Source organism: Sordaria macrospora, chromosome 1 (assembly GCF_033870435.1).
Source record: "Sordaria macrospora chromosome 1, complete sequence".
NCBI classification, from domain to species: Eukaryota; Fungi; Ascomycota; class Sordariomycetes; order Sordariales; family Sordariaceae; genus Sordaria; species Sordaria macrospora.
Window position 1 is genome coordinate 3,981,661 of NC_089371.1, and position 27,455 is coordinate 4,009,115.

At 52.3% G+C, this 27,455-nt stretch overlaps 6 protein-coding genes across 6 annotated transcripts; 3 read left to right on the forward strand and 3 right to left on the reverse strand.

The window, feature by feature from the left end:
* The first annotated feature begins 29 nt into the window (after positions 1-29).
* Positions 30-2,182, forward strand: SMAC4_12596 (uncharacterized protein). The gene is made up of 5 exons (XM_066091070.1): positions 30-426; positions 498-599; positions 660-737; positions 797-1,215; positions 1,296-2,182. The coding sequence occupies exons 1-5, from the start codon at positions 117-119 to the stop codon at positions 1,806-1,808; spliced, it is 1,422 nt and encodes a 473-aa protein (XP_065945668.1). The 5' UTR covers positions 30-116; the 3' UTR covers positions 1,809-2,182.
* An 8,797-nt stretch (positions 2,183-10,979) lies between these two features.
* On the forward strand, positions 10,980-14,753 carry SMAC4_02779 (uncharacterized protein). The gene is made up of 2 exons (XM_066089840.1): positions 10,980-12,606; positions 12,665-14,753. The coding sequence occupies exons 1-2, from the start codon at positions 11,903-11,905 to the stop codon at positions 13,698-13,700; spliced, it is 1,740 nt and encodes a 579-aa protein (XP_065945669.1). The 5' UTR covers positions 10,980-11,902; the 3' UTR covers positions 13,701-14,753.
* A 308-nt stretch (positions 14,754-15,061) lies between these two features.
* SMAC4_02780 (uncharacterized protein) lies at positions 15,062-16,581 on the forward strand. The gene is made up of 2 exons (XM_003348235.2): positions 15,062-15,417; positions 15,620-16,581. Exons 1-2 carry the CDS (start codon positions 15,283-15,285, stop codon positions 16,358-16,360), a joined length of 876 nt encoding a protein of 291 aa, XP_003348283.1. The 5' UTR covers positions 15,062-15,282; the 3' UTR covers positions 16,361-16,581.
* Positions 16,582-16,654: 73 nt separating this feature from the next.
* Positions 16,655-18,699, reverse strand: SMAC4_02781 (uncharacterized protein; the record flags this gene model as incomplete). Its single annotated transcript, XM_003348236.2, has 1 exon — positions 16,655-18,699. One exon carries the CDS (start codon positions 18,697-18,699, stop codon positions 16,870-16,872), a length of 1,830 nt encoding a protein of 609 aa, XP_003348284.2. The 3' UTR covers positions 16,655-16,869.
* A 504-nt stretch (positions 18,700-19,203) lies between these two features.
* On the reverse strand, positions 19,204-22,778 carry SMAC4_02782 (uncharacterized protein). The gene is made up of 2 exons (XM_003348237.2): positions 20,901-22,778; positions 19,204-20,615 (listed from the first exon to the last, which is right to left on the reverse strand). The coding sequence occupies exons 1-2, from the start codon at positions 22,713-22,715 to the stop codon at positions 19,443-19,445; spliced, it is 2,988 nt and encodes a 995-aa protein (XP_003348285.1). The 5' UTR covers positions 22,716-22,778; the 3' UTR covers positions 19,204-19,442.
* Positions 22,779-24,950: 2,172 nt separating this feature from the next.
* On the reverse strand, positions 24,951-25,764 carry SMAC4_12840 (uncharacterized protein). Its single transcript, XM_066091101.1, has 2 exons — positions 25,395-25,764; positions 24,951-25,306 (listed from the first exon to the last, which is right to left on the reverse strand). Exons 1-2 carry the CDS (start codon positions 25,485-25,487, stop codon positions 25,202-25,204), a joined length of 198 nt encoding a protein of 65 aa, XP_065945670.1. The 5' UTR covers positions 25,488-25,764; the 3' UTR covers positions 24,951-25,201.
* Positions 25,765-27,455: the final 1,691 nt, after the last annotated feature.

A 27,455-nucleotide genomic window follows, 5' to 3' on the forward strand; every position in this document is an offset into this window, starting at 1 on the left:
ATTCGCCGAAATTCGTATTTTATAGAAGGTGAGTCGAGCTTCCAGAGTCACAGGACACTCCACCATTTCGTTGAAGACAGTAGTGCATCAGGTGGGTTATACCAGTTCAACTGACCATGTCTCAATCAGAAAAGGTAAACAAGGGGAGTGGGGAAGGGAAAACTCAAGATATGGCCATTTTCAGCCCACCCGTAGTTCGTTCAGGCGCTGGCGCCCTCAACCGGGCTCTGTTCACAAAGACTGTCAACTTGGCCGCCGCCGCCGTCAACGATAACCGTCTTATTTCCAAGTACCGAAAAGAGCTTGAGCACAGCAAGGAGCTCCTGCGCCAGGAAAGACTGTCTCCTATTGTGAACCACCCAGACAAGACCCTTGCCGACCAAGGAAAGAAGTGTCTGCTTCTTAGCCCCAGCGTCAAGGCACCAGGTTAGAAAAAAAAGGTCATTGCCAATAGAAACAAATTTCGAAGACTAATTCTGTGTCTTCTTTCCTTCCAGAACCAGACACATGGGGAACTGCTCTCAAGGAAGGTGTTGAGAAGAAGGAATTGGATGTCATTCCTTATGAGCTTAAGCTTGACTATGACTACTGGTCATATCGTATGAAACCTGAATTTAATCCCCAGCTTATACCAGTCACCTTACTAACGTTCACAATAGACGATATTATCACATCTATTCTCCCAGAGGAACTCCATGATGATATCCCCTCCGGCTTCAACACCGCCGGTCATGTCGGTAAGTGAAAGTGGACACCTCCTTGCAGTCTGCTCAGCTTGTTCTAACATGAGATCCAGCCCACATGAACTTGCGGGAGCGTTATATTCCCTACAAGAAGGTGATCGCCGAGCTCATCCTGGACAAGACCCAAAACATCCGCACCGTCATCAACAAGGTCGACAACGTCGGAGCCGAGTCCGAGTTCAGAACCTTCCAGTACGAGGTCCTGGCTGGTCCCGATGACATGCAGGTCCAGGTTACCGAGAACAACTGCGTCTTCGAGTTTGATTACGCAAAGGTGTACTGGAACAGTAAGCTGGAGGCCGAGCACCGCAGGCTTATCAACATGTTTGAGCCCGGCGAGGTCGTCTGCGATGTCATGGCTGGCATCGGCCCCTTTGCGGTTCCTGCTGGCAAGAAGGGCGTCTTTGTCTGGGCTAACGACATGAACCCCGAGAGCAACAAGTATATGCAGGTAGCTATCAACAGGAACAAGGTATGATGGACTCTTTTTTCCATACCCACCTATCCTCCTTTTGGTTTCTTTCGGATCTAACCCAGCATACATACATGCAGGTCTCCCAATACGTCCGCCCCTTCTGCCAAGACGGCCGGACCTTCATCCACCACGCCGCCGACTCCGTTCTCGAAGCCCACAAGGCCAGCGAGCACGTCCTGATCGCCCCCAAGCCTCCCTCGCGCGCCAAGAAGGCGCCCAAGCCCGAGCCCAAGCGCGTCGACATCCCGCCCACCATCTCGCACTTTGTCATGAACCTGCCCGCCACCGCCATCGAGTTCCTCGGCTGCTACCGCGGCGTGTACGCCGGCCACGAAGACCTTTTTGAAGGTGGCAAGCTGATGCCCATGGTGCACGTCCACTGCTTCTCCTTCAAGGCCGATGACGAGACGCCCCGCAACGACATCTGTGAGCGCATCACCAAGTATCTTGGGTTCAAGGTCAAGCCGGGTAACCCCGACGTGGAGGGCGAGGTGGCGGTCCATGATGTTAGGGATGTCGCGCCGGCGAAGAGGATGTTTTGCGCTAGCTTCAGGATTCCGAGGGAGGCTGCTTTTGCTAAGAGGGATTAAGGTATCAAAGGGGCGTCTGTTTGATGGGCGACGACGACGCATGGCATTCATCAATTCGATTCGCTCTCCTCAAGTCGGTGATCTCGGACTAGCTAGGAAAGGGTGGATGGGTTCCTTTTCTCGAATACTAGGTACCGAGACGCTTGGAAGATGTTCTTCTTGTTCATCGACGGAGGACCTTGTGGCATCTACGTCTACTGGTCACCTACAGCAGTTTCGTGTCTATGTATCCTGTGACTACGCTGTAAGCTGCTTATGAAAGGGAACAAAGTTCAGGAGACGCGAGTCGAGTCATTTGAGGACCAGGGGAAAGTCGATACAAAGCTTTATAGCTAATGAAGTGAAGCTAGCGGCTCATCCCGCTGCCTCGCCGTTCTCCAGAAGTCGTCCTTGTTTCGGTTTGCTTAGTAGTCTCTCCGCCCCATCCCGGTCTCGTCAGAAAAGGCCCGGGCTCTTGACTTGTGACAGTGATATGTAATGATGTGATCGATGGGCACACTCTTGGTGTGTCGTTTGAACGAATAGAACCACCCGCTAGTATCATCTCCACCTCAACTTTGCTCCGACGGTACTGGATGGAGGAAGGGAAAGCTTGATGAACGATAGACAGGTACAGGATTTGGGATCCTTGTTTCCCGCCTGGTTGCTGGCTTTTCGTGTTTTCTTTTTCTTTTTTTTCTTCGGGGTTAGACCATCGCACTTGCCTACTTATGATTCGTTTCTTTTTCCCGTTTTTGAAGTCGTCATTGACAAGTAGTCGTTAGCCGTTCCTACCTTAGGAAGACCCATTCTTCTTCTACCTGTGAGCCTCCTTCTCCCTATCAGTCGGTCAACATCTCCGGTTAACGGTGAGACACGAATTTCCAATTTTGAACCTATTCAAGGATTCCACTCGTCTTCTTTTGCCTTCTTCTGCATGACCGTCGAGGGATCTGGTTTTTTTTATGTTGGCTTTGTCTCCGAGTAGTCTACCAAATGAACCTGTTTGGCCATGCCACGAAGTCGAACGGCGTCGCTTGGCGGTTTAGCTTTCCCTTTTCCATCCCGCCATCCACATCGGTACTTGGGTCAACTGGTTACCCATGTTAATGCAGTATCGTCCTGTTTCACGAGTGCTTAGACAAGGAAGGAGTTGGGGAGGCTGGGCTGCAAGAGAATTTTTTTGGAATTCTTTTTTCACTCTCCTTGGTGGCTTGAAGACTTGGGTGTCGGTTGTTGCCTCCTCTTTTTGTTGAGTGGGTGCAGGATGTGGTGAAGTCGTTGACGATACGAAAAGCCGAGCCAGGGAAGGAACCACTCAAACCAAAGTTACATTGACCTAAAAGTCAAGGCCCGGTGGCTTTCACCCATCCAGAACGTGTCCTAAAAACTTCCACTAATGCACTGCCGGAGGAGCCTCCTTCCCCTGCTGTTGGCAACCTTCAGTTCTTTCCGAGACGTCCTCGACATGTGTGGACGAACTCACTTTGCCGATCAGTTGCAACTGAAAATATAGGGCAGGTGCAAACGAAAGCAGGCAAGCATTGACCAATAAGTGACCTGAATTGAAAAGTGAGACTTGGATTACGTTCTGAACCGCTACTTCCGCGTTGGAAATTGACCTGACTAGGTCTTACAGTACGAATACTAGCGTTGTGAATGCTCAGTCATCACAACTGGACTCGAGAAACTCAATGCCGCCTTCATGCCCAATAGGTACGTGATCCAAATCAATGACATGTCACCCTGTGGTCATCATGCCTTTGGGATTCTACATTATGTAAGATTTATAGAACACTTACTTTTATTCTACTCGAGCCTCAACTTGTTTGCCGTTCTGATTCGAGAGCATGTACGACACCCAGCGGATTCAACCTCCGTCCGAACCGACGGGTGAGCCCGCGTGTCGTTGAACTATGTTTATGTGTTCCTCGAAAGGCGTCTAGGTGTGTAGTTGATTTTTGTGTTCCTGTGCGCATCGGCCCGAGGGTTGGTGGGAAAGAAACATACCATTACCGTACTTGAAGCTATAGCAAGTAAGTCTGGATTGGATAGGGGACGGACATCTCGATTGATTAACGAGGCGGGGTGGGGGTCGTCGTTCAAGATTGTGGGTGAAGAGGTTCGAGCTTTCTTGGTACCGTAGATAGATGGGCGGTCACCTATGTGGTGTCGATGAAGCGGGTGGTGGTGGTGTGGTGGTGGTCGTAGAGATTTAGATAGCTTGCATGTCTCGGTCAACGCATGGCGTTTCCGCCAGTGCTACTCTACTTACACATAGGTATATTGCAGTGTGTGGAGTACACTCCCTCGGCGTGTGCGCAGATACCACTCAGAGATGATGTTTCTAGCCATGTAATGGTGTTGTTGTGCTTCGTGAGACGTCGGAAATTCCTTGTTACGTTGGTGTGATGGGAATTTGATGGATTTGTCGATATGCAGGACCGGTAAAGGTCAACGTCTTACCGCGGAGTTGACTGCTTATGGTTGATGAATTACATACTAGTTTGGGATCCAAGAAGGTGTGCGGTGCGTGGGGTCAACGAACGGTTCTCGAATCATGGGTTACACGGAAGCTATAGCTCTTCAACGTCGAGATGTCTAAGACTTGCGGGCTGGCTAGCTTGTTCGGTTGAAGAAGACAGTACTTTTGTAACGCATGCTTGGTCAATGAATGCTTGTAGCAATTCACGTTCGATATTCTCCTTCCGTCTTTGTCATCGTCGTCGTCGTGAGCTCTTCTCGCTTATCAAGAGCTCTTTCTCAACGTCCGTGATGTTCAACAATCCTTGCGACAATCATAGAAGGATGGAAGGATGGACAGCTCCCCCAATATTTACCGACCAATAGCAATCCGAAGAGAAGGCCAAAAGAGGATATGTGCGCGAGTGAATGGAAGTCAAGGTAAGGAAAGAAGAGGGGAGTTGCTAGCTAGACAAGATCTCTGATAGGTCCGGAGGGAATCTCCCTTCTCTTAGGATGTCACATTCGAGACTTTTGAATAATATTCAGCCCAGGACAATAGGAGGGTAGGAACCGATGGAACGAGACTCCCCCGGAAATGCAGCCAACGGTCGATGAGGCAGGTACATCGTGGTTGATGGATGGCAGGGCGTAGTGGTATACTACCTAGGATGGACACATCCGCGGACCGAGTTCGCATACCCGCATGTCTTTGTGCTTCGTTGAAGCCAGTTATCTAACAGTGTACTGCATGTACAGTCGTTCGTGGAGGGTACGGAGAAGTATCACATATCACATTGCATGCAATAATAGGAAAAAAGGGACCATGTATGTACTGACAAGGAAGGAATGAGGGAACGTTGGCTAGATGCAACGGGATACCAACTTGGTGGCAGGGTAACGACCCGAGTGCGGCGATTAGGGACGGACGGGTAGGAGTTCCCCAACTTGCTGTGGATGTCTCGAAAGACCGGTAAGACGTCGAATGTTGACCGGGGGCGGGGGAACGAACGGACGGTAAAGGCAAAGCAAGATAAGGCAAGGGAAAAATGAAAACCTGAGGCAACCCGTTTCCCCCTTTGCTTGACAACGTTCCAGAAGGACAACAAAGAATTGAAACTGCTGATAAGGGAACAAGGGGTCCAGTACCCTTCTGCCTCTTCCCGGTATCTTTTCCGATCTCATCTGTCAATGTTCCCTTGCTTCCCAGTGTCCTGCTTCCGTCCCGCTGGTGGTCATCAAGTCCTCTTCCGGGATGGGAACAATGAACGGCTCTGGGCAGATTGTCGCGTCCATAAAGTCTTATCGGACCTAAGCATCTCTTAAAGGGTGCGAGGATGATTGGCCAGTCACCGATATCCAATCGCTTGAGACTGGGACTGAGTGCAGGAAGTCAACACAACCAGTGGCCATAGTCGAGACTAACGTAAAGTGGTTTAACGTCTGGAATCGAACTTCAAGATAAGGAGCAATTCACCGGCCAGATGAGGCCTCGACTCCCCCTTCCGATAGCGAGGTACTCATGTACCAATGACAGAGATAGAGCTAGGTCATTGCACCACCTACACCTTGTGAGGTTCACTGTACGTCAAACGCGTGGCTGGGAGAATATCAAAGATGTACTCACCAGAGAGAGGTAGGTAGATAGTAGGTACTCAGAGCCGCAGTTCTCGTAAAACGAGACAAGCCTATGAGCACCTCTCTTGTATACCCGCTTAGCGGTACTTCAGACCTGCAAGAAAAGATAGGCAGGATGAAAGGACCCGTCTGTGATGACATGAGTGAAGATACTGAACTACATGGAGGATGTACAGGAACCTAATCAAAGGAAAACGTTGAAACCTTACCCATTACCTCAAACCAAACTTTAACCTCAGGGTAGGTGGTCAATCATCGCTCGCCCAAATCTGTACGACAATACGCAGTAGATCGCCGGACTCCATTATTTCCTCTGAGCCGTCAATTCGGAGGAAAAGACATCGTCATGGTCAGTCCGTAGTAGCACCGTGTTGATATCTTGATAGCAAACCCCTACGTAGGAGTTAGAACGTCAGACCCATTATTGGTTTAGACCTTCAAACAGGCACGGTAAATGGGGTGATGTCGTCAGAGGTCCCGACCAGTCGGGTCCCCGTGCTGTCATCCCATGTCTGGTCAACCATCGGATCGACTCAGTTCGTCCGAGCTATGAGCCGACTTGCCAGTGGTCGCCTTGTTTACTCCACGACGTCCTTCATTAACGGTGACTTGGCAGTCGGTTGAGGTAAATGTAGGTATATCATTGCCAGATCCCGTCATTGTAGTCTTGGGATTCGAGATTTCGATTTACCCTCTGACGACATCGGGTTTGCTCTGCTGCTTTGTTTGGTCGTTGATCGGTAACAGCAATCCCTAAATGGCAAGTAGTTTTGATCGCCATTATCAACCCTCCATTCCGGCCCTCAGTGGTTGTTGATCTGGGATTATCTGAAACTCCACTTGAGGTTGCTACCCTAGTTGGAACAGGAGGGGTCTACCTACTGGAGCTCGTGGAGGTTGCCTTGTTGATCTATACCTCGTAGGATTGACATGTTGCTTTCCCGTGTAACTTGCGTGAGCGGGCGATACTTGCCGCAGGGGAGTAGGTACACTTACAAGTGAGCTCCTGTAGTCGATGTGTGCTCATGTCTGTTGCCAAGTCATGCCGTTATATATCCGAGGTGGAAGATCTCTTCACGACAAAAGGTCTTCATAACGAAAACGATCCTCAGTCCCTCGCTTCCGAACAATTCATCTTGCCCTGAGGTTCATTGGCAGTAGCAGAGAAAATGAGACCTCACAATGTCCATCGTAGATTCGGATGGACTTGCAGCTTGTCATTCAGACATTGCATCGCGGCTGCAACGTGCCACTCCTTTCTCCTCGCCAACGACAACGCAGAAGTGCTTTATAGGCGAAAGACTGGAATTGAGAGCAACTCAGTAAGCACGTAATGAGCCCGCAGATATGGGTGCCTTGTAACAATCAATCCAGGCAGGCTTTTCTTGCTTGTGATAGCTCAATGTTGGTTAACGAATGAAGCTCCAGCGGACTGCTAATTGGTAAGTAAACTGTAATCAAGGGGCACCTAGCGGCTCGAACCCCTCGATGTAGCTGCTCGTAGCATCGGAGTACGCTAACCATGTAAGTAAGACAGGAAAGGCAGAACCAGCTCCCATGAGGCTTGCGTGTTCAAGACGCAGTATGATTGGCACCTCAATGCTTTAGAGATGTCTCCTTTGGGTCCTTTGAAGGTTGACAGATCTCAGAGCCGGTGTTAGTTGCTGTTATGTAAGGCAATGCCGACAACTGCTTTAGCCAGTTAGGGTTGATGAAGAATTACGGGTAAGAAAGGGGTTGTTGACGTCGTCATTACCCCATATCATCTTTACCTCCGTCCTTTGGCCGATAGCGAGCGTAGGTACTGCGTAAAACCGAGGGATCACCAAGTCCGCTCAGCCGGTTAAAAGGGAGATGGAAAAGGCCGACGAATACAGCAAAGAGCAGAGTCAATGCAAATCCATTTTGGAAGGCTGTGTATAGCCGATCGGTTTCATCTGGTTTCCCGGGCCCAGCTCTGTTGCTCCACACATTCCGCAATTTAACGCCCCGTGGTACAGGCACTGCATGGAGGGAAATATGGAGGGGTGGAGTTTCTGGGGATCAAAGTCCGGGGTAACCGCCTTAACAGGTCAAGAGATTCGCTCTCGTGACGACGGATTCCCCCAGGCTCAACACCATGATTTCCCCTTTGGCAACCCCCAAGCCCATGCGCTGGTCTGACGGGCGTCGGGCTCACGGTCTGTCTGGTTGCGCCGGGGCGAGAGGTGCCAAATCACCGCGAACCACTTGTCGTGGGTTGCGAGAGCGCTGCTTGCTGCTTGCTGACTACCGGTACAACCAACAGGTCACGAGCATTTCCAGATACTCCATTCATATACTTGGGGGGGGTTTCAGGTGTCAAAGGCGGGGTAAAACAGACTCGGGAATTGAGTTGGTACGCCCAAATATTCATCGTGAATGGCGAAATGGCTTGATGCGTGTCAGCCCCTTTCAGATGTGCGAGATGGCCTGCCGTCGATGATGCCGTAAAAGCCTGGGTCGAGAACAAATAAGCCCTCTTTTACACGCTTGCTAGGTGACAGGGCAACATGGAAACATGGAAAGAATTACCGATTCAAAGCAAGGGGCCGTGCGATTCTTTCTTTTCGGCAACACCACTGGACGCATTAATAACGGTGTTGACATTTGACGCGGAGTGACGGGCTCGCCGGGCGGAGCCATGATGGCAGCCCATGATCTGGCACATCCAAGCGTTGCCATCCGGCCGAGGGAGATCCTTTCTTGACAGCGGGAGAAGTCGGAGCAATGCAGGTAGATGTTGCTTGAACGAATGCTTTGAACATGCCGTTCCGTCGGCAGGTCATGCTCGTCCAAGCATATCACGTGCCAGTGGAACCTCAAGGTGACAACAAACCACCTCATGGATAGTCTAAATGCTGAAATTGCCCGCTTGGTTGCATGCTTCTTGGAGGTCCTGGTCGTTCGGTTTTCTGGAAGGAAGGAATTCGGAGACGAAAGAGGAAGTGTCGAACTTAGTCCAAGCGAGGCCGGGGGGCGAGGCTGTTCCCTTGGCTCCTCTCGCCGTGGGCCCTGGAAGATCATGGGCGGTACCTGTCCAGTGGTTCCTTCCTTCTAGACTCTCAGGTACCGGTACTTGTACATTGCAGATGGAGACTAAGCTGCCCTGTGCTTGAAGAATCGAACTTCATCTGGGGTGAGAAGCGACGAAGGGCAGCCAATGAGATGCTGTCAGTTGGCCGAAATGCTTTCAAGGTTGAAGTTCAAATTTCCTTCTGGATGGCCCTGATGACCAAAATGACCTTTTTCGAGTACCACCGTACACCCCCATGACGGTCCGAAGCGCGGGGGTTGCCGCGCAACGTGATGGCTATACTTGAAGAACTTTCTTCACAAGTTACGGCACGGGGGCGGTCTTTGAAAATTCGACTCATCCGCCCGATTTTCGTCCCGTCTGTGCTGGTGCGGGGGTCGCAAGGTACGGCGCTCCGGAATAACTCGAGATCGGGGCTGTCGTCGTTCAAAGCCAACGTGTTCAACCGACCTACTTGTAGGATCCGACCACTTCCCGGTGTAGATCGAAACTCTGGGACCGGTGAGCAAAGAGGTGACTTTTAGGGCCTTGACAAGTTGACGGAGGGTGGCATCACCAATTTCACTGTTGCATCCAAGAACCGGCGGACGACCCGACCAAGAGATTGAATCGAGCAAAGAAGGCATGGAACGCCGCACAGGCGCAATGCAATTTACTAGGGGACCGAGGATCGAGTTAATAAACGAGAGCATGAAACCAATGCTGGGAATCCCGGAATTCCCATTTTATGGACATTTGAACTCCCGTCCGTCCTCTTGACTAAAAGAAAAACAGCCGTTGACCAAGCAGAGAAGCCGAACAAGGTCACACGGGCGTTGCGTGCCTTAATTGCCCCCTGTCCTTCATTCCATTCCAGCCGGACCATCCAGAACGCTTGGGAGGTTCAGCGTGATAAAGCGGGCCAACCGCAAGCCTCCGTCATTCTCAGGTGGCTTTGAGGCTCACCCAAATGGAAAGTCACCAAATTCACCAAAAACTACCCCCGTCAGTGTCCGCCGTGCCCGCGTTATCCCCCAGAAAACTGGAAAGCGGCCTTCTCACCTCAACCACGCCATCTCATCTTGTAGCAGGGCTTCCGCGCTTCAACGAATTTTCCGTCCCGACTGAGGCGGAAATTGCTTCATCAGATCTCGGGCTCGCCTGCCCCTACACTACTGTACTTGAGAGCAAGCTTGCTCGAGCTTGTTCCTGTAAATGGATGCACGGGCACTCCCAGACCGCCTCCGCTGCCGTTGTCTTTCTTCTCTCGAGCTTCGGCAGCACACGGAACAGAGCAGCATTGGGGATGGTTTTTTTTTTCTTGCCTAGCTCGTTTTTCAACCTGGAATCCCTGTTCCATTTTCACGTCGTCCCCCAATCGCGAATCCCCGAGCGACTCTGGCAGGCTTTTTTGGCCGCTGTACCCTGGTACTTGCTGGAATTGTAATTTCATCTCTCTTCCCCGGATTGTTAGTACCGTGGTGAGGATGATTCACCACGGTGACCAACACTCAACAATAGCCACTCACCTCATGTTCCACGCGTCACGAAAAGTGTGGACGAGGCTGGAAATGAGATGGAAGTAGGTATAGTAGCAGGCCGTTTGCGAACTGTATGATAACCTGGGCCAACCGTCGTGCTGTTAGCCCAAAGCTGTTGAGCACTGGACGAGCCGTTCATCGCAACTCGAGGCCCAGAGAGGATAGAAAAGAATGGTGTAACCTTTGACCCACAGGCGGTTCTCCGGTTTTCGATAGGAGTGATCGTTCGGACCCGGACTCTGAACGCCTTCCACCTCCATTGGATGTCAAGCTATGCCATGTAGCTGCCTTGTTTTGCATGCTCAGTTTAGAGGTAGACATCTGGAGAGCTTAAGACCGGTAGGTAGGTAAGGTACATGTATGCAGGTAGGTTGAGCACACAAGCCCAAGAGTTAGATCTGTATATATCGTCAAAAACAGATGTCAAGTGCCCATTGCGAGCCTGTAGCTCAGCGATGCTACCATCTTCTTGGTCATCATCGTATGGCCAAATTGTGCGACCGCTCGCGTACATTTGCGCGACCTGATGACAAGCCGTCTATGGTATAAATCCAACATGCCACCCTCGAAGTACCGGCTGTTGTGTATGCCTTCCCGATTGAGAACTGTGTCGGCGGCGGAACCCCCATGCTCTGGCAACCTCAGAAGCGACCTTGGTTGCCAGACTTCTAGAGGTGAAGTGTACTTGCCCGCTCGCTGGAAGATACCTCTAATGAACGGTACTTACCCCCAAAGCAACCTACAACATACGCCCCCCGTCGACCAAGCAGCGAAGGAGCCCCTCTCACTGTCTGGCCCCGACCCAACCATCCCACGTTCTAAGTTCTGCCGCACACTGTTGACAGGGGCGGCCGGGCAAGGGCCTGCCTACCACGGACGACCACGGGCATTTGATACCCACACCCGCTTGCTTACCTTTTAGTGCCTTTTCACTTAACTACACCCAACTTCCCTTCACACTGGACCGGTCACCACACACCTGCACACCCTTTCAAAGGAACTTCTCTTCTCCGTCCACCACCTTGCGCAAACTCCTCCCCTCTGGCCTTCCCGAACCCGGTGCGCTCGCTCAGTGCTTGAGCTTCTCTTGTTTGTCCTTTTTTTGCCCTTGGATCCCCGCTAGTCCATCGTCACCTTAACAGCCGAGCCCTGTCACCTGTGCCAGCCTTGCCCCGTCTTTTCGCGACATGCCCATGTCCCATCTCGATTGACGGCGCTATTCTTGCACCCACCACGAGCCCTCTTTGTTCGCGAGACTCGCTACGAGACCGAAAGCAAAGCGGCGACAACCCAAATCTTGCCCCGGACCCCGACATTGCTTCGCTTCACCTCCTGTCCGAGGAATACTTATGACGGGCTTTTCTGGTCGCACGTTGGAGAAGGATTGAGAAGGTGGCTTGCAGGTCACCAGGATTTTTTTTTTTTCAGAATTTTCAGCCATGGCCGTCGTCATCACGTCTGACGACGACACGTTTTTCGGGGCGCCCTTGCGTCGATCTCAGTCGCAGCCCAAGTTCAACACAAAACGCTCGGGTTTCCACACGTCGGCGTCAACCTCCAGGCTCAGCGACATCTATCACCACTCGTCAAAGGCCTTCGACCACTCGGCCCCGTCTTCGGCGCCGTCCTCCCCTCGCGGCATTCACCTCGAATCATCCGAACTATCGGATTCTTCTACGCCTGTCACGAATCCCTCTCTTACATCGGACAGCGATGACGAAGATGTATTAGAAGCCGCTATTTCGAGGAGAGGCTTTGGGGGCCGCCTTCCGCATTATGAGGAGGATATGGGTTACTTCAACCATGTGGAGCATTCGGGACCCCCACCCAGCCCACGAACAGATCAGTCGTACACTTCCTCGCCGTCTGGAAATGATACGTCTACTCCCACTTCCCGTCCGGAGAGTCCGGAGCTGGTTTATGAAAGGGCTGAGGACGACATAGCGATTAAAATACAGCCTTCCAGGCATGTGGACTATCTCTCGCACAACTGGCGCGAGGAGGACATCTGGTCATCTTGGAAGCATATTGTTGCTAGAAGGGGAGATTATGCCAACTCGGCTCGGCTAGAGAATGCCTCTTGGAGAACGTGGATGAAGTCTAAGAACAACCTCGGCACAGTTTCTCCAGAGACGTTGAACTGGTATGTTCTCCGGCTGGCTTTTCTACCTTCGCGTTCTGGGTAACTGACAATTTCACAGGCTGAAAGATTGCGATGTGACATGGCTATACGGGCCCTTGCAGACCGGTGCTTCAATACACTCCAACAACTCGAGTAACAATAGTGCAAGGATGTCCAAGACAAACTCGTTCGCGAAAAAGCCCATTCTGAAGAAGAGGAGCATGTCGGAGCTTATGCTTCAGAGATCTCTATCCGCTTCATCACTCGTCAAACAGGCGGCGGCAGCTGTACAAGCGCAGCAGAAAGGATGTCTCAAGAAGACAGGTCGACGACCTGGTCTAGACCGAGCCAACACCGATTTTGTCACATTCCCATTCTCCTCGCGCGGCCTCAGCACTGACAACAGTCTGTTTCCGACGGCCGTGTCTTCCGGTCTTGTATCTCCTAGCGGTGAGCGAAAGCACATCCACTTCAACGAGCAGGTAGCACAGTGCATTGCTGTGGAAATCAAAGGGGATGATGATGAAGACGACATCGAGCCCGAAATCAACTACAACAGCGATTCGGATGACGGCGCCATCATGATGAAGCGGACTAAAGGGAAGAAGCTGAGACCTGTTTTGAAGAAGACAAAGAGTCACAGCCACAGCGGTGGAGAGAGCAAGACAATTGCCATGCTACCCTCAACTACCCTCAAATATCGGGAGGACACCCCCGAACCAACGGAATCGGCCATGAAGCACAGCACTGGTGTGTTTAGGGGAACAGTATTGTCCCCTTCCTCATCTCAGGAGACGTTACGTCCGGCCAAGAAGTCCGGCAGATTTTTTGTTGACAGCGATGACGAGGAGGATGAAGACGATGAGGAACCAACGTCAACATGGTCCTCTGCAAAGTCCGCGGAAGGATCGCTCGGCGGACTCCGACGTTCAACTTCGTCTGCCAGTCTTTCAAAAGAACCAGCTGGCATGAGGAGAACCGAGTCGGGCATGTTCATGCCATACGAGCAAGGCGAAAACTCGAACAGTGAAGGCCTTCTAGGCCGGGTCATTGATACGGTAAATACGGCCCGGGACATAGTCCACGTTATCTGGAACGTTGGGTGGAAGAGATAATCTACCACTTGGCTAGACCACTCTTATTAACCAAATCCATTTTCCAGAAGGAGGCCACGGCGAACAAACTAAACACGCAACGATTTCGACTCGGCTGAGGTTTTCCAATCTGGAGAACACTGGAACACAAAACAATTCCGCTCGATGGGCCACCATCCAAACATCGCATCTGATGTTAGAGTATGGCGCGCAAACGTGGATCCGGAACAACGACCACGACGACGACCTGCCTGCATCATCATTTCAGAAGCGGCAACAACCGCAGATATACCCCGGAAGGTCTCGAAGGGCCTTCCGGTTGCATTGATCACGACAACGCGAAAGCATGCATTGGCCATGGTGTTATAAGGTTATTTTAATGGTACTTGGCTTTTTGTTCTTTTTCTTTTTCTTTTTACCCCTTTCTTTTTCAAAAGCCACTCGGTTCAGAGCTGGCAGGGAGAGAGCCTGGCGCACGAAGGAATGGACTAGGTGTTTGCCATATCGATCATCAAACAGTCAATGCCACTTTCCAAGTTGTGTCTTGCGTTGCGTCTGACTATGGGTTCGGTTCGGCTCGGATTCGGGTTTCCGGTAACGGGTCGAGGAGGCTTATACAGCAGGCTTTTTCGAATTTTTACTTGGCTTTGCTTGGGTGTTGGGGAAAGACAAAAATCTGCAGAGGGGAGAAAACCGATATTTTGCGCTTTATGGCTTTGGATATTGCTCCTTGCCCTCAGGCGGATAAGTGGAGCTAATATGGTCGGGAAATCAGCTCGCAGGACCTGAGGGTGGCGTTCGAGCGCCAGGTGCATTTCCACGGCGTTGGACGGAGAAGGCAAAAGGAAATAAAAGCGCGTCTGGCGCTGTTTTGCGCGTCAACTCATCCTAACATTCATACCCCCCTATCCATCCCTCGGAGGCGGCGCAAGCAATAGGTGGCCGCAGCATTCTTATGCCCGATGCTCTGTAGCGAGCGAGGGTCTAGTTATGCGGCTGAGAGTAATTGAAAACACCACTGTACAACATCTGCATAGTAACAAACAAAGGTTCTAGGCCATAAGTAAAATTTCGAACTGCAGCTCAACCTTGTGAATTCTGGCTCATGAGGGTATCTTCATGAAATGTTAGTTTAAAATGGTGTTGTTCAATACCGTACCATTCAACATGGCATTCGATGCCAAGCCTGTACAAAGGTACTTTCTGTACTGCCAGCTGGCGGGGCCGCAGTTACACGCTGAGCAAGGGCCGCCCAAGCTGATGAACGCGTGCGTGGGGAGCTGCCTGGTTAGTGGGCACCTGCGTGTAGGGAGCTCCAAGCTGCCCGCCTTCAACTTGCTACCCACTGCCGCTGACGCCGCCATAGCTGCTACCTTGCCAGGCTAACAACAGTGAACGAACGCCTCCACTGACAACCCATTCAACGTTAACATCATCACCATCATCTCAACCCGTCGTCTTCCAACCTCCGCCGTTGCCTTCCCCGCCGAACATATCTCTCCCTCGCAACAATCTATACAGCTTCCCGAAGTGTCTTTGGGAACCGCCGAACCGCACACCGAACATCGAACACTCCTCCATTCAAACCACTTGATCGATCATCATGGATGCGCTTGTTGCAAGGTACAGCCGTCCGGCCTACCAGCAGAATGAGCTCTTCTCGGAAGAGGAACAGCAAGACCTTTGCGAAACCCAGCCTCCTTTGTCTCTCAAGTTCTCCATGCCTCCAGTAGCTCATGTGCGTCTCCCTAATCATCCCCCCCCCCCCCCCCCCCCCTCCTCGCAGTGCCCCTCCAAGTACCCCTCCGGCCCCTTCCTCCTTCTGTTTGCCCTATCCCAGCTCGCTAGCCAGACCCGGTTCGACGACGGTGCCATGACGACGACGATGATGATGATGAATGATGATAGCAATAAAAAGCTAACCACTGTAACAAAACCAGCCCTCCTCCTGGCTCCGCGCCGCAACCGACGACCGCGCCAACCCTTCGTGCCCCATCAAGATTGCCCACGGCACCACCACACTGGCCTTCCGTTTCCAAGGCGGCATCGTGGTGGCGACGGACTCGCGCGCCACGGCGGGTAACTGGATCGCCTCGCAGACGGTGAAGAAGGTTATCGAGATCAACAGCGACCTGCTGGGCACTATGGCGGGCGGCGCCGCTGACTGCCAGTACTGGCTGGCGTGGCTGGGCATGCAGTGCCGGCTGCACGAGCTCCGGCACAAGCGCCGCATTTCCGTGGCGGCCGCCTCCAAGATCCTCGCCAACCTGGTGTACCAGTACAAGGGCATGGGCCTGTCCATGGGCACCATGTGCGCCGGCGTCACCAAGGAGGAGGGCCCCGCGCTTTACTACATCGACTCGGACGGCACCAGATTGGCGGGTAACTTGTTCTGTGTCGGATCCGGTCAGACTTTTGCGTATGGTGTCTTGGACGCCGAGTACAGATACGACTTGACGACAGAGGAGGCGCTCGAGCTGGGACGCAGGAGCATTTTGGCTGCTACACATCGTGATGCCTACTCTGGTGGTTTCATCAACTTGTACCACGTCAAGGAGTCGGGATGGGAGAGGCACGGCTTCAACGACACGAACCCCATCTTCTGGAAGACCAAGCTGGAGAAGGGTGAGTTCAGCAACGTCACGAGCGACTTCACCGAGGATGTTTCGACCCGTGTTTAAGGGAGGAAGGAAGAGAGGATAGAGAGAGTAGTGAATATGGATCGCTTGACTGACCCGGACCGAATGGACGGATGTTAGTGAGGCAGAGGCACTTTAGCCAGCAGCATACTACACATAATGAAGAAACGATATCAGCTTCCAATGGGTCCCCATAGCGTTCTAGACTTTTACAGGCAATGCGACACTGACAGAATGAATCAGGTTAACAAGGTCAAATGCCAAGTTTTTGACGTATGTGGAAGTATTGCACAACAGAAGAAGGGTGGTCAAAAGCAAAGTCCCGACCTCCAATGTCTTCAGAACCGCGCTTGAAGGTCCTTTCTAGCCCTTTTCAATGTCCATAATCATACACTACGCTGTTGACTTCCGCTATCATACAGGTGAACTCTTATTATACAAGATAAAAGCAAGGATACCAAACGCCCCAGACACCCATCACCCATGCACCCAGCATCTGCTCCTTTTCAGCCTACCAGTTCCTGTTTTCTAGGCTCCTAGTCCGACTTCGATCAACGCCTCACATAAAAGGGCTTCTCTTCCGTCCCCAAGATCCCGCCCTGCTCGCCTGTCGAGCTCATGCTCCACTTCTTAATTGGCAACATATCCAGCTTGCTCACCCACCCGGCCCTGTACATCTCGGACCCCGTCCACGCAATCATGGCCGCGTTGTCCGTACACAGGTTCACAGGCGGAGCCATAATCCGAATATGTCCGAACCCGCGTACCTCCAGCACGCGCCTCAGCACATGCCTCAGAAACTGATTGCTCGCCACGCCGCCCGACACCACGAGCGTCTTAACCTTTTGGGCTTCACCCGAGTGCTTGGCCTGCTGCTGGAGCACCATGACGATGCGCGAGGCGAGGTGCTCGAAAGCCAACTGCATGACCGCGCGGGCCAGGTAGCGGCGCTGCTCGATCTGGTCTTTTTCATCGAGGGCCGGCGAGAGGAGAGGGGTGTTGGAGTCGTCCGAGGTGGCCGAAGGAGCCAGGGCGGACCCATTGTCGGACCCCTCCTCCGGGGAGACCTCCCGCGAAAGGACCTGGTCCCGGGGATTCTCGTACGAAGAGAAACTGTCCAGCGTGTCGGCGATGCGCTGCGCTTGCGATCCCAGCCCGGTAAAGTTATACTCCATCCTCCTAGAGGCGTACAGAGGCGGCGAGAGGTGCCAGCCGTAGGGCGAGTTGTGCGGCTCGATCTCGGCGGCCCGCGTGGCCGGCGGAGTGTACTTGAAGTTGTACTCCCTCTCGTCGGCACCCGCAGGGAACCTGGGGAAGGCGAAGCGCTCCAGCGCGGCGGCGTACATGACGTTTTGGCCTGATTCCAGGACCGAAGCGGGCAAGATCTTGCGCGCGGCTTTGTCGAGCATGTCGCCTAGCGCGATGTTATCGGTTGTGCACTGGATCAGATGTGAAGTGAGAGAGGCAGAGTAGACCAGCTGCGTGTGGCCGCCGGAGACGAGAAGGTTGAGGTAGGGATAGTCGAGACTGGGGTGCTGAGCCTCTTCTTGCTTCTTCGATGCTGCTGCTTGCTGTTGTTCGGGCTGTTGGCGCTGTGCCCATGGGGATGATGCGAGGCTGGGAGCAGCGGAGCGTTCGAGAGCTTCGACGAGCTGCGGCGTCAGAGCGTGCGCTTGCATGTGATGGACGCCCACGATCGGGATTCCCCAGGCCAGAGCGAGACCCTTGGCTACTTCCATGCCGGTGGCCAAGCTGGTGGGCATGCCGGGCCCCCGGGTGACGGCGATGAGGTCCGGCTTGATGTGTTGCTTGGGCTTTCTCATTGTCTGGTAAGATTGGTTGCCTGAGGGACCAGCTTCGGGAATATGTTGGATGGCTTCCTGGACCAGGGTTGCGAGATGGCGCTGATGCCACTCGACGGCGACGGCCGGGTGGACACCGCCGAATTGGCGCTGGTCCGAAGTGATTTTTTTGTTGAAGAGCAGGTGGGCCACCATCTCGGGTTCCTTCTTGGGGTTCTCATTGCTGTCGTAGCTCTTAAGGAGGGCGACGCATGTGTCATCGCAAGATGTCTCGATGGCCAAGGTCAGAAGTTCTGTGGGGCGGCGCTTGATCGGCGTGATGTATTGAGGGACGTCCTGGTCCGGGTGAGTCCTGGCGATATGCATGTTGGATGTTGATTCTGGTATTAATATTTGAGCGGATGTTGGTGTTGGTGTCAATGTTGGGTCATGAGATGTGCTCATGGCTCTCGGGAGAGATGCTCGCTTTATGCACCTTGGCTGTTGACGCCGCACTTGTCGGACATGACTGGTCCTGAGACTTCCTCTTGCTGTCCATGCTCGTAGTCCACCACCGTGGAGGAATTTTAGCTGCCTCATATTGACTTCTATCGAGTCTTCTTTCCTCTAGAAGGCTCAATACGTTGGCAGTAATCGAGTGTCCACCGGTCGACGCCTGCCAAATCGGGCTTCCGGCCGAGGAGCGACGATGATGCTCCCTTGCGATCAAGACCGCGCTTGCCTAACCTCTGATCAGAGATTTCAGTAAAGATCCTAATATTGCCCTTTGTAGCAAAATGTCACTTCCTAGCCGCGAGGTTCGTCGACTTCAGGGCGCAGGTGATGTCGACGATGGAGTGAGTGAGTACCTTGATGGGTGAGTGATGTTTGAGAAAGAAAAGCCTTGACACTCGCTCTCAGCTGGCAACGACCACTAGTCAACTGTCAGGGTTAGGGGTGAGCGCTCCTTCCCCCTTCCCCCTTCCCCCAGCTTCTTGCAACGACATCAAGTCAGCCAGTCTACGTTTCGCCTCTTGTTTTAACTTTGTCATTAGAACGTTCTGTTCACTGAGCATATTTTCACTTCTGGACGTTATGCATGCTAGTAAGTGTTTGCTTGAACAATTCTATGGTATCTTCTTTGTAAGTGGATTCACCTGCCTCCCACACGAACATCTATGTTCAAGTCTTCTGATATAGACCCATAAGTAGTCTCTGATGAAGAAATCGAGTGAAGTCGAAAAAAGGAATTGGACACATGAAAGCAATAATTATGAAATCCCTGCGCCTGATATGCATTTATAACCCGAAAACTCCTCCAGTATATCCTATCCCTTCCGCGATCAAGCATCGCCTGCATTCAACTTCACCCAGTTGGTATACCTGCACTGACAACCTCCTGTACCTCCATCCATACCGCCAAAACTCGGATTGAACGTCGCGCCGGGATTGATCCAATCACCCGTCTGGTTCATGTTATTCAGAATAAACTTGGTATCGTTCATCAAGATTTTGCCCCCAGCTGCGACCCCGCGACTAAACGCAAACTTGCGTCCCGGGATCCCACCATGGGTATCCAGCGTGACTGTGACGGGGTATGGGAAAGAACCCGGGCGCGTGCTGTTGTTGCTCGCAGCCCCGCCGTTGGATTGCGACCCAAGCAGGCGGGTTGCGTTCACCTGCCCCGTCCAGATTTCCACTTTGTAGCGCGCCGAGAGCCAGGTGATGACGAACTTGGAGTCGGAGGCGGTGGAGCCGCCGACGCGGTCGGACGAGGCGTCGCCGCTGATGTAGACGGTCTTGTTGAAGTAGGTGTAAAAGCCAAAGTGCTCGGTCGGCAACCCGCGGTCGAAGAGGCGGAGAGGCTGCTGCGTAGGGAAGGGCATGAGCAAGGCTGGAGCCCCGGTTCCGTCGGGATTCAAGACTGGTGGGATAAAGGAAAGATCGATGGCGCCATTGGATTGCCGCCTGTTGAGCTGATTGGAGGCAGAATCAACTTCAGGGTCGCGACGGGCGAGCATGCTGGGCCCAACCGAACCATCGAGAGTGCGAAGAATGCTGATGTAGAACGGAGTCGGTTCTCCGGCTTTGCCTGCCGACACAATACCATCCGTGTTGTTTCCCAGGAAGTACATATCTTGAAATTCGGGCGGAGATGGGCGCGGAATAAACCCAGCGCTGGGAGTTTGCTGGATCTGACGACCCAAAAGTCTCTTGAAAACCGAGATGAAGCCCATCGGTTCACCGCCCGATTGTGGGCGTTGTCCCCTCGTCTGATTTGCTTCGGTACCATTAGTAACGGAGCTTTTGATGCTCCCAGTTTGGGACGGTGAAGCAGAGGCTTCAGCATCCTTAGTGGGAGTAGGCGTAGGGATTGCCTGGCCTGTGACATTCCACGCTTGTTGTGTGCTGTTGTCGTATTGGATCTGGATAATGAAATTGGGCTGATCGGCAGCAAAAGGTTCCGCCTGGGCAGTCTGGTCTTTAGGCAGAGCACAACTCCAGAAGCGCGGATCCTGGGCGCATGAGGTATCAGTAACAGAGTCGGTGCCAATGACTGTGGAGATGCCGGTAGGAATTGGCGGGAATTCTGTGAGGTTGAGCCAAGGCGAATAAGGGGCGGGCTTGCCAGGCTTGGGACGTGACAAGACGACCCCGAGAGCCACAGCGAGGGCTATTAGCCCGAGAGTCACAAGGAACAAGGCCAAACACCACCGCCTACGCTTCCTGCCTTCCCGACCGGGCCGACCAAAGCAGCCATTTGCTGGGATACAGCCACGTCCTCTCCACAATCCACCGACCTTGCGTGCCATGGCGTCCTCCTTCTCATTGCGGCACCGTTTTTCTTCGGCCTTCAGCCTTTGAGTAGCGGGTGCGAAGGCACGGAGCGGCGGCGCTGGGAATTCCCTATGGTGGACCGCAGGTCTGGCTGGAGGCGGCCTTGCAGGAACATGGGGCAAGTCGATCGCGCCTTGTGAGGTCATCGTCTGTGCCAGACCAGGAGAAACTGGGCCTGGAGACGGCGGGTACATGGAGTTCAGCGGATGAGTGGAAGGAAAGACTGCTCGATATCGGATATTCTCGGCGGTCTGGACATTCCGGGCACTTTGGTTCTTCTTCGGGGGCGAGTACGGGGGAGGCAATTCTGCGGCCGTCGGTTCGTTCTCCTCGATCAATATGCGTGCTTTCTCGGCATATGATTGCGGTTGTTGAGCCATCGGTGCTGTTGTCGGCATCGCTGCTGCTGAGGAAGAAGATGCTATCACTGTTGACGATGTCGCAAACGGGTTGTAAGAAGAGGAAGAAGAGGCCTCTACTTGCGAGACATCCTCAATAACTATCATGGGAGGTCGATTGGCCCTCACGGCACTTCCCGTGGACCCCTGAGCAAGGGCATTGTTGTTGGGAGACAAAGACCCATTGTTGTTGCCCGTCTTCCACCACTCCTGTTTGTCGTCCTCCTCTCGAATGCTAGCAACAGGGGTCTTTGACATTACCGGGCTTTGTGTGAATGGCGAAGTAATCTGATCCCACCAGCCTTGTTGTGACCGTGCGGTTAATGTCGCAGACACAGGGCTCTTTGCTTTGATGATGGACCTCTGTCGCGTTGCCACGGGACTTCCATCCTCCTCGAACAGAGTAACCGGTGTCGCCATGTCGTCATCCTCGTCGCTGAAATAGGCTGTGGTCGTAACTCTGGGTGGGCGCGGTTTTCCATAACCCATTGGAGTGAGTAGATCATCTTCATTGTCGCTGAGATAGAATTCCGTCGCGCGGGTATCTCTATACTTGTTGGGCACCGCAGGGACAGCCGGCACCGTGCCAGCACTGGGACCTGCTGTCCTATACGAGTTGATGGTGCATTGGGAATCCGGAGTGTCTGGTGACCAGACTGAGACGGGTAGTTTTCCTGTGGGAGGCGGAGAGAAGTACTTGTCGAAGTCGACCGGTGTATCAACGACGGCAGTTTGTGGACTGATGACGACATTCGAGTCTGAGGGCATGGCGAACCCGATCATGATACCGCCAACACTTGGTGAAAGCTCGGCCGAGGTAGGTGTGTCTACCGCAAGCCGATCCATCCTCCTCTCGATGGGAGTAGCGGAAGCTGGACTGGTCCTCTTCTTCCTTAGCCAAGCAAAAGTCCCGATAGATTCGTCAGAAGCCATTCCTTCTAGTGCGTTCAGGGCAGCCGCGTCCACAAACTTTCCCTTTTCGCTGGATCCCTTTCCTTTGTTCAGGGCCTCCTGGTGGGCTAACTGTTGTTGTAATTGCTGCTGCCTCAGCTTGGTCATATCTGTAATCACCTTGATGCCAAGGTTGGCATTCTGTGCCTTTTGTCTCTGACGGGACTTCATACGCCTGATTTTCTGCATGGAATGGCGAGCCGTCGAGAACGATGTGCGTTGTGTTGACGGTTTCGTCGTATAGTTGTTGTTGGTGCTGTAAGGGCTGCTGAAGGTCGGAGTGAGGGGAGTGAGCTCGCCATCCTCCTCTTGAATCGGGGTGAATGGCTCATTGTCGGACCAATCCTCCCATTCCTCCTTCCTGTTGTGCACCTTAGTGTGATGTGATGGGCCGGGACGCGCCATCGGGCCGTTCATGTTGACAGCCATCGTGGTTAGTGTAGTGTTGGGTAAGTCGTTTAACTCATCAAAGAGAGCGTGAATCGCCGGGAAGCTCGCGTGGGACTCGGATGGCCAGCAAGCGAGTTGTTGATAAAGAAATCAAGTCGAAGTTCCTGTCCTGTGACCAAAAGACACAAAGACTTGTTCTGTCCCAGAGGTGTGATACAAGAGTGAGTTTGCCGTAAAAGTCTCGAAGGATGGACGGTTGAGTGGAACTAAAAGATGGAACAATAGGAAGTATGTGACTACCTATTCACAGGACCTGCCAAGTACTGCCTGAATAAGATTCGAGATCGGACTGAATCAACGAAGGGAGAGAGTGTGCTAGTGTGCAAAATAATTCGGATGAAAAAATATCAGAATGAATGGAAAATGGGTTCCCTCTCCATCCCGTGGCTGAGGCAGAACCGTAACAAGAAAAGAGTGTTGAAAACCTGACACACACAGACAGACACACTTTGAAAACAACAACAGCAAGGTGAAGCAAAGGAGGAAGAGGGCGGCCAGTCAGGCAAAAGAGAGGCCATGTCTCTTGGTCATAACGGATTTCCAGTCATTTCGTCCATCGTGCCAATTGTTACAGGGCATGCACCACCAGGCGCGCCGAGTGGCCGGTCGCCTCATCTGGACCTGCGTCTCCCCATGTCTGCTTCGTCGTCGAAGGAGCTGTCGTCGTCGAGCAAAGCGCCGTCGTGGAGAAGGTTTGGCGCAGCCGAGGAACGATGTGGTCTGGAATAAGCGCCGCCATGTTGCTTCGCTGGTGATGGATTGGCTGGAAGCTCCAGGCCCTGGCAGCTCTTGGCATCTGTCTGTCGCAAATTCTGCCTCTCGTTGGTCAGTCTGTGTGGAGCTCAAGGCAAACCACCGCCTGTGTCCGCCTGTGACTCTTGGCGGCGGGAAGAGAGAGCAGGGCATTTCCACTTCCCGTCCTTTTCCACTTCCTCCACGATCCAAATCATCATCAAGCACCGCCATTGATTTTTGACCCAATGGTTCCAGACCAGCGACTCCACTTGCAAACCTCATCTTGTCTCTCTTTTTCTTGACCGTTTCACAATGAATTATCGGAATTGTTGGAACGCGCTAGAATATCAGTCATAGACGCGATGCCGTTGTTTGACGCTGGGATCATGAAAGTCCAGAACCCAACCTTCAAAGTGTGATGGGAACTTCCCGTCCGTTGTCCGTCCTTTGGCTGGCTCGCCATCATCACGTACAGCGCAGTACGCCCAGGGCACAGACGGGATGACACCTTGAGGTTGCGGGTTACTGCACTTCAATCTACCTGTGACTGCAATCCCCCGCCATAACATGCTTGCTCTCTTACGCTGAGTGTCGAGCCTATGTGATGATAATGAAGATGTCTTGCTACCTAACAAGTGTGGTCGCACATCATCTCTCTTTTGGAAGCTCATAGTTGCTCTTTGCGGTGGTCGGTGGTTTCAGACCCTCTTGCTCTCGGGGCTTTACAGATCCGTTGAGGTTGTCAGTGTACCCATCGGATATCACAATCATTTCCTTTGGCGGATGGCTGTCTCTGTTTTCGCAGCCAGAAACCTTAGGAGGGGGGCATCTTTAGCATCGCGGCTTGCGAGGGGAGATTACTGTCGAGTGCCTCCTCTATCGAGATGGTCCGGTCCGTTGGATATGAGAAGGAGTCACTGTGGAGACATTGTGTTCCCTCTTCAAAGCCCCGGGGTGGTTGGGTTGGTACTTTGAGATCCGAGTTGAATGGAACCACACTTTGTTTGGTTCGCTGCACAAAGTTCCTCGCAAGTCAGTCGCAACACCGGCTGGACGTCAGCTTCCCCTCACTTTTGGTCACCCACCAGCAATCGGTTCGTGGCCCATCATTGGTTTGTGCCTGCCAAGGGCGCCAAGCTTCATGGCGTCAGGCCAAGCTTTTCTGCCAAGCTGCCAAGATATCTCCCCTGCTTCAGACGTCATCTTTCAAGACGACAAGACGACGTCTGGAAAGTAAAATTCATCAAAATGGCACAAGTACGATCTTGTTGTGAGAGCGAGTCGGGTTTCGAACTTCAAGATATGGGTGCCGAGGAGGGCCTCACACGTCAAGATAGTACCTTCCACCAGAGCGTCAGAGGACGTATACACTACATCTCCTGCCTGCTCAGTGACACGCGTTGACCTGGACTCGCGATGATGAAGGGAGGCCACTCCCCTCAAGGCTTTACATCTTCACTGCAAATCTTTTGTTATATGGAAGAAAACTAGATGATCACATTGTGGAAGTCAAAAGGTCTTGAGTGTGGTTATGTGGATAACAGATTGACTCGATCCAATCTATGATCCAGCTGAGTTCCGAGAGGCAATGAGGCACTCAAGCAGACCTCATTTTGGCAAGCGGCCTATGTATCCCTCTTGGATTAGCTCATATTTACTCCTCCCACCCCCATGATCTCCTTGATATCATGTAGCAGGCATTGATTCACCACCCTGCCTCGGTAAGATATCTAGCAACAAACACACTCCTCTCCGCAGCAGCAGCAGTTACACTCCTCAACAAAGCCGCCGCGCAATGCTCCTTCCGTAATCATCTCGGGCTGTGGCTCGGTTGTCTGAGAGCGTGACGTTCGGACTCCTGGTTAGTCTTGTTCATCATCAACCTGTCTGCAAGGAAAGGCAAGGAAAGGCAAGGCGACGTACAGGTTGCTGGGAAACAATGGCGTCCTGAGGGGTCACCATCTCCATTGTTTGTTGCGGCTGAGGGGCATTGTTATCGGCAGAGTAAGAAGGCATATTGAGATTTGAAATTTAATTGCGGGGCAGAAGCTGATAGTTATCGTTCGGTCGTGTCAAATTTCTTTTATTGTAATGTTTCTGGGGATGAATGGCTTGGAACTGCTAGGTCAGTGTAGTTGTGGTTGTATGTGAGACGGGAAACGAGAATATGTGAGAACGAGCGAGATGGGGCGGATGGATGGGGTCTTAATCAAGCCCAGCAACTTGTGGTGACAACTAAGCAAGAACGAACAAGGTGTGTGAAAGACTTTGCATTCAAATAATGAAATCTATGAATAGCATTGGCTGATTGCTCCTTCCCTCCTGGCTGTCGGATGGTCGGCTGACACCATATTAGTATCGAACTGTCGATGATGTGGGCAGGAGCGACCCAACCAACAGGCAACTACTACTCCCGGGCTACTTCCGTGCGAAGAGAGAAGTGGAAGCGATATCGGCATTTGGTGCTACCTTCCATTGCCGGTGACCATCACGTACTTTTCAGTAAGCGAGCATACAAACAATTAGTTTTGGGTGGTTTTGGTGAGATTACGAGCACGAGAACCGTGAGATTGAGAAAGCAGATGAAGACATCTGCCTACTTACACAGTAGGTCCATTGTGCAAGATACCACCGTCCCCAGTATATGTGTTCAGAATATTCTACCCAGAATCTGGTATGTCGGGAGTTCGAATGCTGCTGAGGTCTACCTGTTCACAGTTTAATGCTGTGCTCAAGTATGAGATTTCTGTTATTTGACTTCCTGCTATGGAAATTTCGCGGGAGGGTGAGCTTTGGTGTCTGATGTAAAGAAGAAGTTAAACTCTTTTCTGGCACTGCTTCGACGATTCACCAACTGGACGTTGCAAACTCCAAGCGAATAGTGGAAATCTCGTCGGCGTCAGGAGTCAGTCATGGTCAATTTTGAGTGATAACCTAACGACATCGAGAAGTTGGACGAGCGTGGCTACCTAGGAACCTAATGGCCAATTGAAACTTCTTACACTGCATCTAGCTTTACACCTTGAGTGAAAACCAGTTAGGGTTTATGTACCCACTGTGTAAAGTCTCTTTGAAATGGGGAGTGGCGAGTACTACTTCAGCCTAGGCGTTTTGCAGGGTCTATGTGTTCAAGACCTTCTACATCCAGCAGTAAGGTATGATCTACCCTAACCCACTTGCTGGCAATGAAGGTTTGACCACCAATGATGTAGGGCATGAGTCTAGAGAAGCTACCAACCTGTCTGGTGAAACAAGAGATGTAGTGGTTTGCCGCAGTTGTGTATCTGGTATGATCTCCAAACAAAGTAAAGTTAATAAGAAAGGAATCCTTGTTGGTTCAGAGCCAGGCTGGAGAGTTGACTTAAAATGTACCGGGACCAGGAGTCGGGAATGAATTCTTCCACCTCCGTGATGCCTAGTCTACGGCTGTGAAAACACCAATGCAGCTAGGCCATGGAATCCTCATCGAAAGGGTGGTCTCATCTTTTTGCGGGGGCTGAACATTAAGATCGGTGTTCTGAAGCTTCTAGTGGAAACTCGCACATTCAGAGGAGCTACAGTGTCCTCTCATTCGACACCTGGGTGTCTGGAGGAGTCAAGGAAAGTAGGATCGTCAAGAAGCCATTCGCCGACCGGTTCATTTTGTCGTGGAGTTGCGAGGAGGGGTCTGTTACGCTCTCTGGGAATAGGCTGAAGATCTTGTAGGCTGTGGAAAGGCCCTAGCATTGTTCCATGACAAGCGACTATAGTGAACGGTTTCAGGTTCCTGGGTACCGTAGCCATGGCCAAATCTGAGTTGATATCTGAAGGTCGAGAATGCCATCTCTACCATTGGTTACCACCTGTCGCTCCAAGAATGAACACTATCGTCATTAGCATCGTCTTAGGTTCCGCGGTAGCGATTGAGATGGCGTGCTATGGGGTACCCCATAGTCGTCAATAACTCTATCTCCGTTGACGACCAGGTTTGCGCGGGTGCTGGAA